This window comes from Labeo rohita, chromosome 2, assembly GCF_022985175.1.
Source record: "Labeo rohita strain BAU-BD-2019 chromosome 2, IGBB_LRoh.1.0, whole genome shotgun sequence".
In the NCBI taxonomy this organism is placed as follows: domain Eukaryota; kingdom Metazoa; phylum Chordata; class Actinopteri; order Cypriniformes; family Cyprinidae; genus Labeo; species Labeo rohita.
Genome location: NC_066870.1, coordinates 29,143,960 through 29,165,096, shown reverse-complemented (window position 1 = coordinate 29,165,096; position 21,137 = coordinate 29,143,960). Strand labels below are relative to the sequence as shown.

The window sequence follows — 21,137 nt, the reverse complement described above, 5'->3', positions numbered from 1 at the left end:
TAGCTCACCCAAAAATGAGATGAAATGTTTATAAGCAAAGGAAGACACGCTGTACATGAAACAGTCTTTTTAAACATGTCTGAAGATTTCTACAGAGAGGATGACTTGCAATTTTTTTTGCCCAGTCTTACTTATCTGAATCAGAATATACAGACGATAAGAGAGATGGACATTCTACGTCAGAACGCCAGCTCCTGTGTCAGCAGCACCACACGCATTCGGATTTCATCAAAAATATCGGAATTTGTGTTCTGAAGATGAATGAAAGTCTTACAGGTTTGGAATAACATGAGATTAAGTAATTAATGACAGAATTTTTGTTTTGGGTAAACTATCCCTTTAAGTAAAAAATGGTGTATACACGACAGGAATGACCCTTAGTGCTGCCATGAGTACCTCAAACATAAAGCTGACAGACAGCATCACACACACACGGCGCAGCAGACATCAGCCGCTGAAGCCCAGGCTACGCTACAGAAGCAGCTGACTCAGACGAGAGCGCTCTCCCTGGTAATTACAAAATACCTCCTGGCACAGATATCAAGACACGCTTCTTTGTCCTGTTGAATTGAACGGCAGAGAAGCAGCGTATCAGCAGCCATTATTGTCTGAAATGGATGGGGGTAATCACTCCGGCTCCTCTGAGTTCTGCAGGGGTAATGAATTGCCACGCTGTGTCTCTTGGACAAGAGCCACGTTGAGAATCACTTGCACCCCGGCCATTGTTCTGCCAGGATATAATAAGAATTCCCAGTATGACAAATACAGTATATAGAGAGAAGATGAAGTGGCTGGGAGAAGAATTAGGAGAATTTCTATAGCTTAGCACAATAAGTATTGAACCTAGATGACGAAGGGCTACAACATACTTTTGTTTTGAGCTCAACAATTAACCATTGGCCTCAGCAGCTTGAATTTATTAAAACAAAAGAGCCTAAAATTATTCAAGCACGGACTAGAGAGGACCAAGTCATTTTAAAGTGATGGTCCAGCCAAAAATGAAATGTACTTACTTGCACCTTGTTCCAAACTTGACTATTTTTCTTCTATAGAACACATTTTGTTACTTATAATGAAAGTCAGTGGGGTCCAACACTGTTTCAGATGCTTTTATATTCCAAAAGGAAAAAAAGGGTTATACAGGTTTGGGTGAATAAATGATGGAAAAACCTTTCTGTTTTTCTTGAACTATTCTTATAAGCATTAATTATCTAAAACCCCACACAAGTGTTTTATTGTAGTACTGACATACCATTATAGTTTTTGTATTTGTATTATTTTAATTAATTGTAGTTACATTTTAAAGTTATTTTAAGGTTTTCCTTTGTCCCCTAGCTGAAATAAAATAATTTTTTGTATATTTATATAAAAGTCCTAATGTTTATATATATATAGATAGATAGATAGATAGATAGATAGATAGATAGATAGATAGATAGATATAGTTATTTTAGGATTTTAAATATATATATTTTAGTTATTTTAGGATTTTAATTTTTAAAATGAGAGGTTTTCCTTTGTCCCCTAGCTGAAATAAAATAATTTGATTTTTTTTTTTTTTTTTGTATATTTATTTAGATTTATTTTTATATATTTAGGTAATGTGTATTTTATTTTATTTAAATTGGTTTTAGTTTTAGTTAATCTTTGTCTCCTTGTCACCTAGCTAAAATAAAATAATTGTACATTTTTTAGATTTTTATATATATATATATATATATATATATATATTCAGGGATTTGTATTTAATAATTTAATTTAATTTAATTTAATTTATCATTTTATTTTATTTTATTAATTATTTAGTTTTAGCTAACATAATATATATATATATATATATATATATATATTATATATTCAGGGATTTGTATTTAATAATACAAATTAAATATAATTTAATTTAATTTATCATTTTATTTTATTAATTATTTAGTTTTAGCTAACAATAATAACCCTGACTGGTTAACTAACTTATTTTTTATATATTTCAATTTAATTTAGTTACATTTCAATCAATTTGTTGTGTTTTTGTCCATTTTATTAGTCAGATACAGTTTTAGTTATTTTAGGATTTTAACTTTTAAAATGAGCCTTGCCTTGTCATCTACCTAAAATAAAATGAATAATGTTTTTGTATATTTTATTTAGATTTATTTTTATTTATTTAGCTATGTTTTTACATATCGGTAGACGACTAATCTGAATATGAAGGGGGCGACACGTCCCTCTCAGCATCTAAAGTAGTTCCTGTCCTGATCGTATCACAAAATTCACCTCAAATAGCTTGATTTAAAACTTGTCACAGTAAATTCGATTTTAGTGGCACTGATCTATAATCATTAGTCATCAATTGCAGCTGTAATTTATGTTACGAGTGCTTTTCGCTTCTTAGTTTCTAGCTGTTTTGGATGATGTGGAACTGACGTTGCCATTTTCACCTTTTATGTGTGTGGTCCTTACTTGGCTTTTAAAGGTGAGACATATAATTTAGCACCGGGAAATATAAGTCAGTGCCATGGAAACATGATGTCACATCCTCGAAAAGCTTTCAAACTCGATTGTTATTCCTCTCGAAAACTGTTTCTCAAGTGTTTCCCCACAGCACTTCTTAAGGAATTTAGTGACGGGAGTCGACATTAATTTTCTGGATCGTTCTCTGAAATTTTACAGACGTGCAGAATATTAAACTCAGCTCTGTATCGCACTGTCATTTCTGCTCATTGTTGGCTTTGAAGGACTTCTGCAAATCGCCTTCTAATCAGGGTAATTGATTTTTATGAGCAGACCCTTTTCGCAGCAGGCTGCTGGTTTTACAGTCCCCCTTGGATATTAAAGGTAGGCGCTCCAGCGGAAAGGTTAACAGCCACTGCGGCAAAGAGGAAAGCGGCTTTTGCACTAGACTTTTCTCTTTTCTGTCCACAGGCTAATGCATAATGGAGCCACCTTGACCTCATAAAGCACCCAGGGCTCTCTGTCCCCTCAGAAGCGCACTTCGACCTGTCACGCTTGATCTACGGTTTAATTTGATGCCGGAGCATGCAATTTCTGCCACACCGTCACAGGTTGTGTTGCTCTACCACAAGAAAAGCCAATGGAAGCATGTATAAATATCCGGCTGAAGCATCAAGCTTGCCCTTGTCAGTCTGAGCTTGGGTGGTAATAGCCAAACAGATCCAGGGTGTCCAATCATGCCTGATATTGATAAACTGAGCATGGATTTTGACATCTGACCCAGCAGTGGCATTGAACTATTTAGCAGGATCAGAGCATCTCCGCAGGCTCTTTCATTCTCATGCTGGGTAGAAACCGGAAAAATAGGCAAATAATAAAAATGAGAATCACCTACGGCTTGACAGCCACGTCTTAAAGCTGTGCAATTAGTCTTTTTGTTTTGATGCAGCAGAATTCTGGTAATAAAAAATCTTTTCCGTTTTTTGCTAACAGCCTGAAAGCATCATCTGTAATGCAAGATAAAGATGTAAAATGCAACTTTATGAATCCCAAAAGAGAAATGTATCATATTAAAGTCTAGATAGTTATTTCCTCTGACAAGATGATTGAGAATCGAATATTCACATTGAGACACTTGTGTTACTTCATAAAAGCAGACGTGCCAATTTAAAAAAGTTTGCAACTGAGTGTATTAAAAACATAAACCCTTTTCTTTTTTCAAAATCCATTATGAAGCATCGTTTGAATTGTTCTTTCTCTTTATTGTCCTGGTTTAAATGTGTCATGCAGTGGTCCATGAGAAATTAAAGGGAACAGTTAAAGGTGAAACCAACCCATTCAGTCTCTATTTTTAGGCTAAATGTTCCTATGGGACGGTGAGTTACTACATATCATTTAGGTGTAAGCTAATTGAGTTATTGAGGTACATGACAGATCCTGAAATATTGTTAAGTGTACAATGGAATTCAATTTGGGTTAAGATCTGCAACCAATTTTGTAATTTAATAGAATGAGCTGTCTATTAATGGGATACATTAATGTAAATTTGGGTTTCTTTTCTTACAGTTACAAAAGGTACAATGTAAGTGTAACTTGTTAATTCTACAATACCATGTGTTTGGTAGAAACCGTCAATATGGGTTTGCGTCAATTATCCGGATGCGCAGCCATACTTGTACGGTTAATGTACTACTGAATATGTTGTTCTGCTAATTTATGCTGTCTAAACCACGGGAAAAACATGTGGAAGCTGCTAAATCATATAGAGAAGGACTTAGTAAGCAGGAAATATTTTGACAAACTAAAGTTAATAGGTGGTAAAGATACATACGAGCAGTATCCCAGCAGGCACTGGACGTCTATATAACGTCAGGTTGACGTTGGACATGATGTCGGACAGACGTTGCATTTTGGTTGAGTATGAAAATCGTGTTGACGTCAGTATTTGACGTCAATTTGACGCTGACTTAATGTTGGATTTTGGTTACACAACCTAAAAACAACAAAATATCAACGTCAGCTGACATTGGTATTGGACATCAATTTAACGTTGACATTAAACGTTGAATTTACATTGAATTTTGGTCAACCGATGTCGCAACTGAAACTGAACCAAATATCAGCGTCTTATGACGTTGTGTGCCTGCTGGGATTAATTAAGATATTCGCCTAATATTTCACCTACCTGACTGGGAATTATAAGAACAAACAGCAATGTTGTCAAGATTCTTGCCCTGGAATCCTAGCTCAGTTTGGCCAACCACAAACGCCTTTTGTTCCTCAGACAGTTTTTTGCACTCTTCTCCTTGATGTGTTATTACTTTTGGCAGTCTGTAGTACTTCAAATGTTTTTCCTGGTTCAACCAATTAGTACAGCCCAAAACATGACAATAATTGACCATTTTCAGTAGCAATAATCAGCAAAAAATGTGAGTTTAGTTTGGTTCAGTGGCATTGTTTACACTCAGTACTGCCAATATGGCCGACTGATGACATGTCGTGAAAACACTCTGTTGATACAATTAATTGTAAATGAGTAGTTAACAAAAAATAAAAATAACAAAATAAATATTTTTATTTTAGGACGTTACAGTATCCATCAAACTAAGCATGTCAGACCTTCAAAGTTCATGGCTTCTACCCAAAAACAATAAACGCCATATGGCTTATTTATAGAAATATATTTGTGTCAGTGTACAGTATTACACCACGGTCGCTGTTTAAAATAGACATCATACACACTAGTGCGAAGAAAACATAAGGCAAAAACACCTTGCATTTAGTCATTATCTTCACGCGTCATCACTACAAATCCAGTTTCCATTCTTGCCCTTTAAAATCTGGGTTAAAGGCTCCCGCGTGCTCTTCTTGAGCCAAAATGGCGCCTATGACTAATTAGCTGTCTAACGTATAGCCAGTGAAACATTTCATTATGTTGTTGCCTTTTATTAGAATTCCTGACAGTTCTTTTCCAATACGCTATTGTATATTATTAACAATGTTGTTAATGTGCCACTTATAATATCATATGTGATTTTGCTTCCACGTAAATCTGTATTTCTGGAAAGGCACAAAGAGCAGAATCTACAGACGAACGGTGGGATGGACCACTTATACCGTCCAAACATGGCAACTCACGAAGCAGATTCAGAAGCCGGTGCTGGTATGATTGCTCACTTTATTCACAGCATAATTCTGTCGTATTGCATTTATTGCAATGATAGAGTGTATGAATACGTCACTTAATCCATTTTGCAACTGGGTCGAAGAAAATGTATGTGATTAGTCGTTCTTGCACAGTTATAAGGACTGCCAATGTGGTAAACAGAGAAGTGATCTCATTTAAACGCTGGATTCTTCCTTTCTGGTTACTATGATCTAAGACTATTTGAATTAAGTCGCACCTCATTCTCATAACCTGTAAAAATCGAATAGCAATCCTTCGCATCATGATTATATAAGTCATATGGTACTGCTTGTTTTTACACAGTGCGATAAAATATGGAGTACCAGTTAGATGCTATTAAATATTAATTCATCCTCGTAAAATATGCTTTGGAAGAATTTGTTGTAATGCAGGAAGTTAATGAGAACCCGGAACTTCTGCTCGATGAGAACGCTGATTGGATCAAGCTAAGCTTAATGTCCACGATGAGCGCTCTGATTGGCTGAGAGTCAGGACGCGCTGTCCTCTTCAAGCTGTCAAATGAAGTGAAATACAAACAGTGCAGAAACATTTGAAGGCTACGTCTGTTTACATGTGTGATATGTATTTACGCGTTTTATGATAATAGTTTGCAGGTATTTCGTGTCAGTTCTAATTTGGTGTGTTTAATGTAGTTTAAAGAGGACAGTTTCAACGTCTGCTTCACTTTCTATTTAAAAGGTTTAACCTATATATATCTCTATGGTTTAGCCACTCCAGCTTTTGGAGAATTTGTGGTGTACTATTACCTATGAGTCCCGTCCTCAAGCAGAGACTAAAGAGTTTCATTTTCTCAGGCTTTTGTAGGAAAATGTGGATGCTGTGTGTTGCACTGCTGGCTCTGGGCTCTGTCCACTCTGTCAATGGGGACTCAAAAGCTGTTACTACAACACTGACCACTAAATGGCCCTCTACACCACTCCTGTTGGAGGCCAGGTTAGCTTGAACAAACAATAATGACAGCATGTTTAATATATTGTTTTATGCTAACGGTTACTAATACTAAAATATGCCTTTATAATGTTTTACAGTGAGTTCCTTGCTGAAGAGAGTCAGGACAAGTTCTGGGACTTTGTGGAAGCCAATCAAAATATTGAGAAAGATCATGATGGTAATATTTGATCTGAATCCCATCTTTTACTTTCACTTCATAAACATGCTGAGGCTTGTCAGCATGTTTGTTTATTGTTATGAAGCTATAACTTTTTGAAATCTATCTAAATATTGTATACTTTACTTTTTTGCTGCAGTATTTTATGTAAGGTTAATGAAAATAGTTCCAAAGCACCAGCATTTTTCTGTCTTTGCTTAACATGCTGTTCACCAATCAGACTACCAGACTGTTCATACTGTCCATATTTTAGAAACAGATCTGGCATACTACGATCTGATCCTGAAGAGAGCCAGTGTGCTGCTGAGCCCAGTGCAGCTAAACCTGCTTAAGTTCGCCTTATCTCTGAGGGCCTACTCGTCCACCGTCCATTCCTTCCAGCAGGTGGGTGAGGCCTCTCCACAGCTGTTTAATGTAATTTTAGGAGAACCTGTTTGACTCAATTTGTTGGACTGTTTGTTTATGTAGATCGCATCGAATGAGCCTCCTCCACCTGGCTGTAAAGCATTCTTCAACGTACATGGGCAGACGTCTTGTGATACTGAAAGGCTTAAAGTCATGCTGGACAACGCCTTAGAACGGTGAGTAACAACTGTAGCCTCCGTCCAACATTACCCACTGTATTTGTGAATGTATTTACATATTTTCAATATTCCCCCCCAAAAATATAAAAATAAAGTCATCAGTGAGTAAGCCTGGTGGAGTGACTCATAAAATCCATTTTTAAATGAGCACTCTCTTGAGGATGCTTGAAAATGTTGCTAATCAGGATACAAACAGATAGTAAATAAGGCACTTTTAAATTTCTGTAATTAAATGTCTTTTGAAATTATAAAAGCATAAAAATGGCACAATAATTTTAGAATTTTGCATGACTAACAGATAGACTAACATCTAAATCCACATAAAAGCCTTTTTCATGTTGTATTATATTTATTGTGCATGCAGTTCTCCTGTCTGCTTTAATTAGAGACTTTTTTTTACTTTTATGAATTCATTTGTCTCATCTCTAGGCAATTTATTTGAACTAGTGAGTGTAAATATACATTTAAACATTTTCCATAATACAAATACATTTAAAATAAAGTATCAGTAACCTAAACACAACCATATATATGTATATATATAACCATGTACACTGCCGTTTTTAATGTGTTTTTTTTTTGCATTTATTTGATCAAAAATCCCCCAAAAAATAGTAATATTGTTTTGTTTGAAATAAATGTTTTCTAAGTGAATATATTTTCAAATGTAATTTATTCCTGTGATGCAAAGTTAAATTTGTCAGCATCATGACACCAGTCTTCAGTGCCACATAATCGTTCAGAAATCATTCTAATATGTTGTTTTATTATCAATGTTGGAAACAATTGTGCTGCTTTATATTTTGTTGAAACCTGTGATACTTTTTTTTTTTTTCCAGAAAAAATAAAAAGTAAAAAAGAACAGCATTTATTTAAAATAGAAATCTTTTGTAACAATATAAACTATCATTTGTAAGTTTGTGGTCAGTAAACTTTTATTCTTTCTTTTATTTTTAAAGAAATTAATACTTTTATTCACCAAGGATGTGTTCAATTGTTAAAAAGTGCTAGCAAAGACTTATATTGTTAGAATTTTTTTTTTTATATTATTTATTTATTTTCAGGCCCAAGCCATACCTGTTTAAAGGCGATCACAAATTCCCCTCAGCCAATCCTGATGCACCGGTTGTGATTCTTTATGCTGAGCTGGGCACCAAAGAATTCTCCAGGTTCCATCAGCTGATGCTGGCCAAAACCAACAAGGGCCTGATCACTTACGTTTTACGCCACTTTGTGTCGGTGAGAATTAAAACTCTTAGTATTTTAATGAAAAGTAGTTTAAATACAGTTGAAATTGTGTTTTAATCTTGAGATGAATAAGTCTTCCATATACCCGTTCACCCATGCAGAACCCCAGCAAGGATAAAGTGCACCTGTCTGGATATGGAGTGGAGCTGGCTATCAAAAACCAAGAGTACAAAGCCAAAGATGACACACAAGTTCAAGGTATGACAGCAGCCAAAACAGAGTCAGAAATTAAGTGCTTGTGGCAAAAATGCCACCAAAATGAACACAAAAAAAAACAACATATTACAGCTGTCACGATTAAAGTGAAAATGAATGAAAAGTGTCAATTCATTTTGTAGCTTCAGTGATTGTAGTGGGAGTTTTTGCATAACTTGTGCTAGACTTTGAATGTGACATGCCGAAAACAAAGCCAAAATATTTTATATTGTTTTCTATATTGATATTAATAATCATTATTACAGTATAAGGCGCAATAATATACAGTAATAATTTTTCATAATATTGCAGCCCTATGAGCTCCTGTTTTTTTTACAATTTTAAACAGTCTATTGTAACTTACAACAGTTTAAAATATTGATTAAAGTGATTGGGTAAATTTAAGTATTTGACAATAAAGACAACATATGTTTTTTATAACAATAATGTCATTATAAAAATTGGCCTCACAGATGTAAAAAATGCCCTTGGAAAACATTTCAGGGGTTCAAATATTGCCCCTTAATAGAAAAGTTAATTTCTGACCCTGAGCCAATAGTCTTTGTGTTGTAGTTTTGAAAGAAAGTCTATGTAATTTAAATACAGATATTGTCTAATTAGCAAACTAATTTGTCTTTTCTCCACTTTTCACAGCTGGAGCTGATGTGAATGCCACTGTAATAGGTGAAAACGATCCTGTGGATGAAGTCCAGGGCTTTCTGTTTGGCAAACTCAAGTAATTCATGAACATTAAACTTTACCTTCTATTGACTAAAATGCATCCCTATGTTTGAAATTACATAACAATGTATGTTTGACATGTTGTATTTGTCAGGACCATTTATCCTGAACTTAAGGAACAGTTGAAGGAGCTCCGGAAGCATTTGATTGAGAGCACCAATGAGATGGCTCCACTTAAAGTCTGGCAGATGCAAGGTGAGTGTTTCTGAACTGGTGGAACTTCTGCCATCTACATTAAATGCCTGTTGGCTGCAGGTGTTTATATTGAAGCAGAAGGCCACAAGAGATGTGTGCTATAGCCTCTTGTACCATTGCTTTAACACATATTTGGCACACTTATATTAATGCTACTGTGCAAGGCCTTTCAAACTCAATTATTATATTACCAGTGACTAAAGGAGCATTCGGGTAGCTCAATACTCATTCAGACGGTACGCAAATGGAACATTTCACATTGTTAATTAGCTGTGGTTCTGCTGGCCTTGTGTGGTTGTCAAACACAACTCCCTCTAGCCCAGAGCTCATTACTGCTCTATCAAGGTAAACTCATCAGAGACTAGTCACATTTAGCAAAACCTCAGAGCCAACACACACACACACAGTTGAACGCACTATTCCCAACGGTGCTGGAAAAGTGCTTTGGCACATCATATGCATTAAATGTAGAATCTGAGAAATTGGCATGGCATATACAGGTCATGACTATTTCAAATTAGATCTTAAATATTTCAGGAGCAGAAATGCAAGTATGAATAACATGTGTTCTTTATCCTTCTTCTCTAGATCTCAGCTTTCAGACTGCCGCACGTATCCTGGCAGCTCCCTCTGTGGACGCTCTCAATGTCATGAGGGATTTGAGCCAGAACTTCCCCACCAAAGCCAGGTAAATAAATGAAGATTTTGGTTCCAAAACACGATAAATGCCATTTAAAAAAAAAAAAAAAAAAAAAAGAACTCCTGCCAAAATCAGTATTGTATTGTCGGTATTGAAAAGTCCATTTTTAATTTTACGCAAAATGCGATATCCGCCGTGTTATTCTGACATTTTTCCTCCCTGTCTTTCCAAACCATGACAAACGCTAGTCTCACTTCTCTGCAGAATGCAATACATCTGCTCAACCAATCACAGCGCACCATTCCACACATTGTAAACAGTAAAGGCGCTTTGAATACACCCGGCATCCTAGTTTTGCTCATCTGCTTTGTGCTTTGTGATCAACAAACAAACAAAAAAATGAATAATCCAAGCCATCGAAATCTAATCATTTACATGAGAAATGTAATATTGCATATGCATGATATATTGCATTTTGAAAAAAAAGTGTCATGGACAGGGCTTTTGCAACTAAAATCTACTGCGTGTGACTGAAAAAAAAAAAAAAAAAAAAAAAAGAGCAACAGTGCGACTGACCCGATCAGCATATTTCTGTTTCTGTTGAGGGAGCTTCAAAGGTTTGAATGTGTTTTTGCAACGTTGAGTAATGTATCACAGACAATCCTTTCATAAATAAATTACAGAGAGAGTGTGAATAAGAGATTTATTGTGCAGTGTAGAGAGCTTCGTTGATTATAATGGAACTTTGTGAGATTGCGATGAACTAAGATGAGTGACAGCTTTTAATGATTTTTAAGGGAGTTTGTAAATGAGATATTGATTTAATACAACATTTAAATAAACAAGAAGTTAATATTAAGTGACTTACATTGTCTGACCATAACCCTATTGCACGATTTTGCTCTATTTCGTTGTCAAAAATAGTTTGAAACAAGTCACAACTGAGCCGCTGCGCATCTCCATTCAAACACAGTGGTGTTTTGTTTATGAGTGAATGTGCGTTTTTAAACAAATTTAGTGAGTCAATGATTCAATTTCCCATTCATAAAGACAGTCACTTGCTTTATTCCTGAATGAATGAGCTGTTCAAACAAATCAAATGAATTACGTGATTCAGTAATTAAATCAGTGACTTGCCGCCACCTACTTGCAGTTTTAGTTTAATTTTTAAAGTATCTTTTCAGTTATTTAAATTTAATATATCTATATTCATTTTATATTTAAAACAATAATCTCAACATGAATTTATGAATTTGATTGCACTCATGCCACCTCTGAGCCTCATTAAACATAAAAATACACCTACAAGCCACTTTTGTGTTCTTCTGTACCACCTCTATAGTACAAATTAATTTTGTTAATACTGATTTTATTTGATAGGTAACATATTCTTATTATACTTGTTCTTATTCTGTTGTTTTAATCAGAAATTTAAAAAGCTTATTAAAAGTTTGACATAAAAGATGACATACATAAAATTAGAAAAATGCCAATACAAAGGTAAAAACAAAATTCCCTTTAATTCACTTTAAGGAGTCAAATATCATCTCGTAATGGGAAGGCTAGTTTTTTAAATTAGGAGCACAACTGCTCTTAAAAAGAAAAGTAAGCGTAGAGCCCTGGTGGATTTATTGCATTTTGGGAAAAAAAACAGTCAGTTTCTATAATAAATCTTTGAAAATCAAAATCTGGATTTCATTTTTTAAAGGGATCATTGGATGCTAAGTTCACTTTTACATGTTTGTACATTAATGTGTGTTGGCAGTGTATGTACAAATCTACCCTGTAATGATAAAAGTCCATGCAGTGGTTTTTAATTAATCTGTAAAAATAATAAATAATGTGTGCCGTCACACCGACAGAGGCCGCTCCCACAATAGTTGATTGACATGAGCGTCTTACCCCAGATCAGTTGTAACAGTCCCACCTCCATGTTTTGATGTTGGAGCAGGGATGTAAGTTAGACAAGAATATCTCCGATTGAGCGATTGAGGTGTTGGGTTGCTGGATGTAATAAAGAACATAGTGGTCGTCATTTGCTCCCAACATCTGAGCTGCTGAAAATGCAGTGGATTATGTTTGTTTGTAAAGGGAATGCACCTCCTGATCTACATATATCCGTCTATGTTCACACGAATCATTCGTGATCCAGCTTCACTTACAGCAGAAGTGAGTATAAGGGGATTTTTTTATGAATCCTAATGTGGTAGTTAGCAAGTTTAGCTAAGCACGGCTAAACACGGCTAAATGCGGCTAAAGTAAATAGGCTCGTCACTCCACAGAGAGAAGAGAGGGGCGGGGCGAGCAGAGCTCATTTGCATTTGCATTTAAAGCAGCCTCGACCAAAATGATTTTTGCAGAGCTGATTTTGGCAAGGTAAAAAGGGTGTTGTTTTACACTACCATTGAGAATTAATAACCAAAGTATATTAAAGACTTTTCTTTAAGACCCTAAAGAATCATATCAACTCATCATGGGCATCTGATAACCCCTTTAATGTTATTGTAACCTAAAGATGCTATGTGAAAGTTTGAAACAGACAAATAGTGGTTTTCTTGCCACTATCTTGGTAATTTTTACTCAAATTAATCAAAATGGATTTATAGCGTTTTGGAACCAAACTCTTTAAATAGACTGAGTCCTAACCAGACATGACAAAGTAAAGAAAATCCTGTTTCCTCCGGCTTTTGTTTGTGTTCTTATTTTAAAATATCACTGATCCTACTCCACTTAGCTGTATATTTGACATTGAACATGTTTTGATTGGCTGAGATTCTAACACTTCACACAGCAATTGACTTTTAGTGAACGCTGTGAACTGATGCCAGCTACACTGTGTCCTAACCAGGTGTGACATACCACATTATACGTGGCGTACAATTTATTATTCCACTTTCAAAAGCCACTTTTCTCTGTTTATTCATTAATTCCTCATAGGCTTTATAGTAGTAAGTGCTTTCGGTTCAGAAACCCTGGCAGCAGAGCGCTCAAGTCATCAGAAAGTTTACTCCGAGCTGGATGTTTTGAGCCTTTACTGCCTTCCAAGGTTTAATTAACACTTTAAGGGGAAAAAAATGAGCCGTCAGCAGTTATCATGAAAATAATATGCTTTATTTGGCCCAGACGGCGCAGCAGTTTTTTTTTTTTTTTGGCAAATGTATTTTAAATGTGCAGCTCACGCTAAAATGCAATTTTGTTAAAGTGATCCTTGACATCATGGAGCGTAATATGCAGTCATGTATCGCCCAGAGCAATTAACTGTGGCTCTGACTCATCGACTCTACAAAAACTTTTTTTTTTTTTTTATATCTGAATGTATTTGCATGACGTCAGTGAAAGCAATCTCATCTCTATCTAGTTAAACAGCTTTGATTAAAACAGTCATTTTTATGCAGATTACAGTAGGCTGTGCATTCAGAATTTGATTATAATGAATCACCGCGATGAGCTAATGAATCATTTTCAGTATAACCGCTCACATTTCTCTCTCCCCTCTCAGGTCCATAACAAAAACGGTGGTTAATTCAGAGATCCGGAAGGAGATTGAGGAAAATCAAAAGGTGAGGGCTACCATTGTTTTTTCATGTTTCTAGAGTCCTTTTCTTAAAACTGTGGCGTCAGCAGGTATTCTCATTCACTGCGTTTTTTTTGCTGCACCACTGAGATAATGGACTCAAAGAAGCGTCTTTGTTTTCTGCCTCATAATTCACAAAGAAAAGTCTTGACAAAGTCTTGCAATGATTCTCTCTTCCCTTACATTAAAACCTGCGTCTAAAATGAAAGAGCGAAAGAACATTGGTTGTAAAGTGTTTTAGTTTTTAATGGAATGGAGAATCATTCCTTTACACCTCTCTGCTTGTTTTCGTCACATTCCTCTGTATTGGAATGAGTGTAAACGCTTTTGTTTTGTCGCTGAAAAGGTAATGAATGAAGTAAATGCGGCGAATGCGGTTTATTCGTGGCTTCGTTCATTGTTTCAGTCATTTCCTTTCTGTGATTAAAACTGTTTCTTGCCTCTTGTAATGAGGACGTGTAACGGACCTGCTCCTCATTCCTCACTGTAATTGCATGCTGGGAAACTTGACGAATAGAGGCTCTTTAAGGTTCTCTAACGAGCTCCCTCGCTCTAATGCATGTGCCTTTAGCGAATAACAAACATGAGTGCCACGGATAAAAGCATGAATATATAGAGTGGAAATGGCCTTAGGCTCAAAAGAGTCTGTCTGAATTATAGATCATATTAAGCATCTCTTTCAACTTCTGTTCTGCTCTAAGAAAGTGACAGAAACATATGTTTCATCCAGGGATTAGCAACCCACAGGGCTTGGAAGGTTACATTAAGGCTAATTGTGAATGTGTCATACCTAATGTCCCATGTTCTTATGTCTCCTCTAGTATTTTAAAGGGACGTTAGGTCTCCAGCCAGGGGACTCGGCTTTGTTTATCAATGGACTTCATATTGATCTGGATGTGCAGGATATTTTCAGGTAAGCAGCTAGATTTATTTATTTTTTCTAATTACGTATGTCATATTAAATACAATATCATAATAATACAATCATAAACAATAATTAGTTATACTTAGAAGTCTAAAAATAATTATTTAATATTAAAAATGTAACTAAATAAAACATTATTTCATATTTACCTATACATTACTGTTCAACTGTTTGGCATGATTTTTTTGGTATGTTTTTGAAAAGTTTCTGCTCACCAAGCCAAAAATACAGTAAAAGCAGTAATATTGTGAATATATACAATATGCAATATCAAATAGTTGGTTTCTATTTGAGTATACATTACCAGTCAAAAGTTTTTGAACAGTAAGATTGGCAATGTTTTTTTAAAAAAAAAAAAAAGTCTCTTCTGCTCCCCAAGCCTGCATTTATTTGATCCAAGGTACCGCAAAAACAGTACATTTTTGAAATATTTTTACTATTTAAAATAACTGTTTTCTATTTGAATATTTTTAAAAATGTTATTTATTCCTGTGTTTTCAAAGCTGAGTTTTTAGCATCATTACTCCAGTTACACAGTCCTTCAGAAATCATTCTAAAATTGTGTTTTGCTGCTCAGAAAACATTTATTATTATTATTATTATTATTATTATTATTATTATTATGAAAACAGCTGAGTAATTATTTTTTTTTATTTTTTTTTTTAGATTTCTTTGATAAATAGAAAGTTTAGAAGAACATTTATCTGAAATAAAAATATTTTGTAACATTATACATTTCTTTATCATCACTTTTGATCAATTTAAAGCATCCTTGGTAAATAAAAGTATTAATCTCTATAATTTATGATCTTTGAATCTTCCTATTCATCAAAGAATCCTTAAAAAAAGTATGCAACTGTTTTAAATATTGATGATCATAATAATAATAATAATAATATTATTATTATTATTATTATTATTATTATTAAGTAAATCAGCATATTAGAATGATTTCTGAAAGATCATCATTAAGGATTTAGCTTTGATCACAGGAATACATTTCATTTTATAATATATGATCAAATAGAAAACAGTTATTTTAAATAGTAAAAATATTTCAAAATTTTTACTGTTTCTGCTGTACTTTGGAACAAATAAATGCAGGCTTGGTGAGCAGAAGAATTCTTTACAATACATTAAAAATCTTAGTGTTCAAAAACTTTTGGCTGGTAGTGTATTTTAAAATGTAAATTATTCCTGTGATGGCAAGGCTGACATTTTTTTTTAAGTTCAACAGAACAGCATTTATGTGAAATGGTAAAATGAATTTTAAAATGTCTTTGCTGTTACTTTTGAACAATTTAACGTACCCTTGCTGAATAAAAGCCTTAATTGCTTTAAAAAATCAGACCCTAAACCTTTGAATGTGTTATATGCCTTAAGTAATTAGTATAATAAAGATTGATGTATTTGTTCATTGTTTTTTTTAACTGCCATGCTGCAACTATTGTGTATTGTTTGAATTTTGCAGCGTTTTTGACATATTGAGGAATGAGGCAAGGGTCATGGAGGGTCTCCGTAGTCTGCTCATAGACACACCCTACATCCACGACATCCTCAAACTCAATGTCCAGCCTTCAGACTCTGACTATGCAGTGGACATCCGCAGCCCTGCTGTTAATGTGAGCCACATATTGTTGTTTTTTTTTTTTTTTTTTTTAAGCCTGGTTTTCTAGGAGAGGGAATAGAGAAAAAGCCATATTTTTCTCTTTGTCCAGTGGATTAATAACCTGGAGACAGATGGCAGATATGTGTCCTGGCCCTCTAATGTCCAGGAGCTGTTGCGGCCCACCTTTCCAGGAGTCATTCGACAGATCCGGAAGAACTTTCATAATCTGGTACGTATTGCAGGAGCTGTGCAAATATGACAATGTCATTCAGACATTAAAGGCATAGTTCACCCATAAATGAAAATTCTGTCACTCACCCTCATGTCGTTCCAAACCCGTAAGACCTTTGTTCATCTTCTGAATGCGAATTAAAAACTACGAAGAATACTTTTTATGCTCAAAAAAACAAGGATAATGACTTCATCCTAGGGATGTAACAATATTATCTGTATCATGGTATCGCGATAGCAAAACTGTCTCGATATTCTCTCGTTTATTGCATGTGCTGTGAGTTTAGCGCCTGTTTAGGGATGCAACAGCAGCCAGTTATGCTTTATTTTCACAGCAGATGATTACAACATTTCACTAGATTTGTAGTGAAATGCATTTTGTAAGCCTGTTTTCACTAAAGCTGGAATTTTCCCTCAAAATAAAAGCTCTACTGCTGTATCTGTCAAAATAAAAACGTAAAAGTTAAAAGTGCTGTATGAATTGCTGACAGCTAGTGGTTTAAATGGGTAACGTTACTGCGGTCCAAATTCAAAACATCTCTTTCAAGTGTACAAATGTAGGAAAGAAGCTTTGTAATTTCTCTGCTGTAGTGTAAATCACAAATAATATACCTATGAAATATTTATTTTCATTTATTTTACAGTGCAATTGTTTTACGATATATGGCTATTACTGTCATAGGAATACCAATAATATAAAATTGTTGTTATTATTATTATTGCATTCTAATTAGTTTGGCTTCTAAAACACCAGTGTGAATGTAATTTAGAATAAGTCAGTATATCACAAATAAAAAAGAGGTTGAGTCTCATTTAAAGTTCAGGTACGTCAATTCACTGACCTCTTTTTTTTTTTTTTTTTTTTTTTTTTTTAACTTAAGTTTGCTTAGGAACATGGGTTGGAGCTGTCAAAGTGCATTAGATAATAATTGAACTTTAAAATATACAAAATGTTATTTTTTTCCAAGTCTTTATTTTTTTATTTTTTTTATTTAATCACAATAAATATCTTATTGTGGACTTCATATTGCGATATTATCGTTTTGTGAGATTTTGATATTATTACATGTCTATTCATGTGACATCAGTGGTTCAACCTTAGTTTCATTAAGCTATTAGAATACTTTTTGTGTGCAAAGAAATCAAAAATAGCTACTTTATTCAACAATTTCTTCTCTTCCATATCAGTCTTTGACACACCTTCATGACAGTCTTAACTACCTTTCTGGGTCTTGAATGTGGTAGTTGCGTTGCTGTCTATGCAGGGTCAGAAAGCTCTCAGATTTCATTAAAAAATCTCTTCATTTGTGTTCTGAAGACGAACGAAGGTCCTAAGGGTTTGGAACGACTTGAGGGTGAGTAACAGAACTTTCATTTTTGGGTGAACTATCCCATTAACATTTCACAGTGTAAACCTAATGCACATAGATTCTGCAAATCATTTCATAACGTGTTTGTCATTCTGACAGGTGATGATTCTGGATCCGACCCATGAGAACACGGCAGAGCTGATCAGCGTGGCTGAGATGTTTTACAGCAACAACATCCCACTCAGGTCAGTCTGAAAATAGAGAGAACATTATTAAAAGAACATGATTAATATTTCACAATTCGTAGGGGCCATGGTGCTCCTGCAAGAAAGCAGGTTCAAATCTGGTCATTTTCTTGTCATCCTCACTTCTTTTTTAGTATCTCTCAATATATAATAAAGACATTGAAACCCATAAATATTTATTTTGTATATAAATCCTCTAATGTAAATTGTAGAAGTGGTTGGTCAACTCTGTAACCTGTCAGTGTAGTTGTTGTGTCTCTCTCTGGTGATTTCTGTGTTTCTGTCTGTCTGCAGAATTGGAGTGGTGTTTGTGGTAAATGATCTTGATGAGGTGGATGGGATGAAGGATGCTGGTGTGGCTCTACTGCGAGCTTTCAACTACATCGCTGATGACGTTGACAGCCAGGCGGCTTTCGATGCGATGATATCTGTAAGTCAGCAACCTTTCCAGTGCTTCACAACATCAATTTAGTGGTAGACTTTTGTCAGTGTTTAGGAGCACACTAGCATATAGGTTTGCCTAAAAACACACTTTTTAATTTAGATTTTAATAAAGAAGGCAGTTGAATGTCTGTGCAGGGATGTGTTGAGATCATCTTGTGTATTTCAGATGTTGAACAGAGTTCCCAGTGGAGGCAAACTGAAGGTGGAACATGTGGTGGGTGTGTTGGAGAAGAGATATCCCTATGTGGAGATCAGCAGCATCCTGGGGCCTGACTCTGCCTACGACAACAACAGAAAAGTAAAGGATTTGTTTTTCTAGTGTGTGTGCTTTGAATATTTCATCAGTACCCCATCTCCAGTGTCATATTCTTGCCAAAAGAGACAGAATATAGTGGATGAGGTAATTTTTTGATCAGCTCTAGAGATTATGGATGTAACTGACAGCCAGAGGTGGTTCCTGTGCTAATAGCTCTCTGTGTCTCCCTGTAACCATAACCCTTATTGAGGTCACATATTCTATGTCTCCACAGGAGGGAAAGGCATATTATGAGCAGACCGGTGTTGGCCCATTGCCTGTGGTGTTGTATAATGGAATGCCTTTACAACGTGAGCAGTTAGACCCAGATGAACTCGAGACAGTCGTCATGCACAAGATCCTGGAGACCACAAGCTTTTTTCAGCGCACAGTCTACCTGGTGAGAATTGCATGTCTGTCACCCATAGTCTCTATGGTGTCTTTTTGAGTTAAAAAGTAACACGTTATATCATTGCACTGTTCCTAAAAAAAATTGCTAAACCCACCCATCATTAAATGGCTAGATCTCTCTGTCTTCAGAACAGCATTGATTGTACAGAATTAGTGCAAACTGCTGTCCCACAACCAAAAAACACATTTTAAAAAACTTTTTTAGTATTCAAGTATTCAGACCTTAGATGTCTACTAAGATCCTTTTATTATCTGTTGAAACCCACAATATTAATATTATCTATTCAAACCCACATAATAATATTCAAAATATTAGTAAGCTTAATATATATAAAATCATCATTATTGGGTGCTTGCAATTGGGAGGTGGCGCTCCCGGACACGGACCCCTAAATTTCAACTTATTAAAATATTGAAACGTTTTTTTTGCATTTTATTCCATTGTTATTGTTGATTAAGTGAAATAAAAAACATAAAAAAATATATATTTTCCTTGTAAATTATGAAACTTCATGTAAAAGAAAATGGAAATGTCCTGCATATTTGACCGAAGTGGGGGTGGGGTGGGGTGTTATCTCCTAAAATTGTCACTACCGTAACAGTCACAACCGAAACATGCCATCATTGTTTCTGTAGTGACAAAAGGGAACATATAATCCTTTGTTTGGGGGAAATAAACAAAATTTTAGTACAGTAAATCAAATGTTTTAGTATTTTAGTATGTTTTACTAGTGTTTTAGTATGTAGGTTAAAATTCTATAATGTGATGAGGTCACTACCAAAACATTACTGTCAATATCCAAATATGCTATCACAACCAAAGCATGGGATGTTTTATCAAACATAAAGTATACTGAATTATCAACTAAGATGTAATGATAGTTTTTGGTTCAATGTATATTCAAACTAATGATTCCTCAAGTTTGAAATTAGTGTGATTAACTTTTTGCCTTTTACAAAATTGGATTTAAAATACAACAAATCTAATAAACCTTGAAATATTGTAAAAAATGTGATTGTTATTGATTTACCTCTTAAAACTTTTTAATAAAATAGAAAAAATATATATTTATAAGGAAAATTTAAGCAAAATCTTAAAAGGTCAATATAAGGTCAAATCCAGTTTTATGGCTGTGACATATAAATGTTTAGAGAATGTATGTGTTACCAATATACCAAACCTTGTTGATAGTCTAAACATCAGAAAAACATCAGTCTATGCACAAGTTTTCTATGTTAAAATAGGGAAATAATCATGCGTTATGGATGTGACAAAAAAGAACACTGTTTTTTAAAGACTACATACTTTATAGGATTTCTGCGATTTAAAATGCTCAAACTGGACGCAATAATACCCAACAAATAGAGAACACAGAACATATAATTGTTACTTTATTTTATGTGTCTGTTTATGAGGAATATGTACTGTTATGGATGTGACAAGCCTGAAAATAGCACTTACCAGACTATGGAAAATCATGCACTAAAAATTAAAAAAATGCTTTAAAAACTTCAAGAGAGACCTCACATGGGTATTTGAACCACCAGTAAAAATGGGGTATTTTAACCATAGTAAAAAACCTTGGTAAAAAATTAATTTTTTCATGGTAAGATTGAGATTTGCATGGAATTACCCCTTTTCAAAACTTTCTGGAAATAAATATGAGAGAATTACCTAGTGCATAATTAATAGAAATGTGTACCTTGGATATTATAAAATTTG

The 21,137-nt window shown here is 34.6% G+C and overlaps 1 protein-coding gene across 4 annotated transcripts in view; it reads left to right on the top strand.

Moving 5' to 3' along the window:
* The first annotated feature begins 5,456 nt into the window (after positions 1–5,456).
* Positions 5,457–21,137, top strand: part of uggt1 (UDP-glucose glycoprotein glucosyltransferase 1) — a 38,348-nt gene continuing 22,667 nt past the window's right edge. For all 4 annotated transcript variants that reach the window (XM_051135916.1, XM_051135899.1, XM_051135907.1 and 1 more), the window contains exons 1-18: positions 5,457–5,614; positions 6,454–6,592; positions 6,688–6,767; positions 7,021–7,151; positions 7,236–7,348; positions 8,416–8,590; positions 8,701–8,797; positions 9,449–9,530; positions 9,630–9,730; positions 10,319–10,418; positions 13,870–13,930; positions 14,766–14,857; positions 16,341–16,491; positions 16,588–16,707; positions 18,179–18,264; positions 18,559–18,694; positions 18,875–19,006; positions 19,239–19,403. In XM_051135916.1, the coding sequence (XP_050991873.1) occupies positions 5,554–5,614; positions 6,454–6,592; positions 6,688–6,767; positions 7,021–7,151; positions 7,236–7,348; positions 8,416–8,590; positions 8,701–8,797; positions 9,449–9,530; positions 9,630–9,730; positions 10,319–10,418; positions 13,870–13,930; positions 14,766–14,857; positions 16,341–16,491; positions 16,588–16,707; positions 18,179–18,264; positions 18,559–18,694; positions 18,875–19,006; positions 19,239–19,403 (2,022 nt within the window). In that variant the 5' untranslated portion in view covers positions 5,457–5,553. The remainder of the gene's footprint in view (positions 5,615–6,453; positions 6,593–6,687; positions 6,768–7,020; positions 7,152–7,235; positions 7,349–8,415; positions 8,591–8,700; positions 8,798–9,448; positions 9,531–9,629; positions 9,731–10,318; positions 10,419–13,869; positions 13,931–14,765; positions 14,858–16,340; positions 16,492–16,587; positions 16,708–18,178; positions 18,265–18,558; positions 18,695–18,874; positions 19,007–19,238; positions 19,404–21,137) is intronic.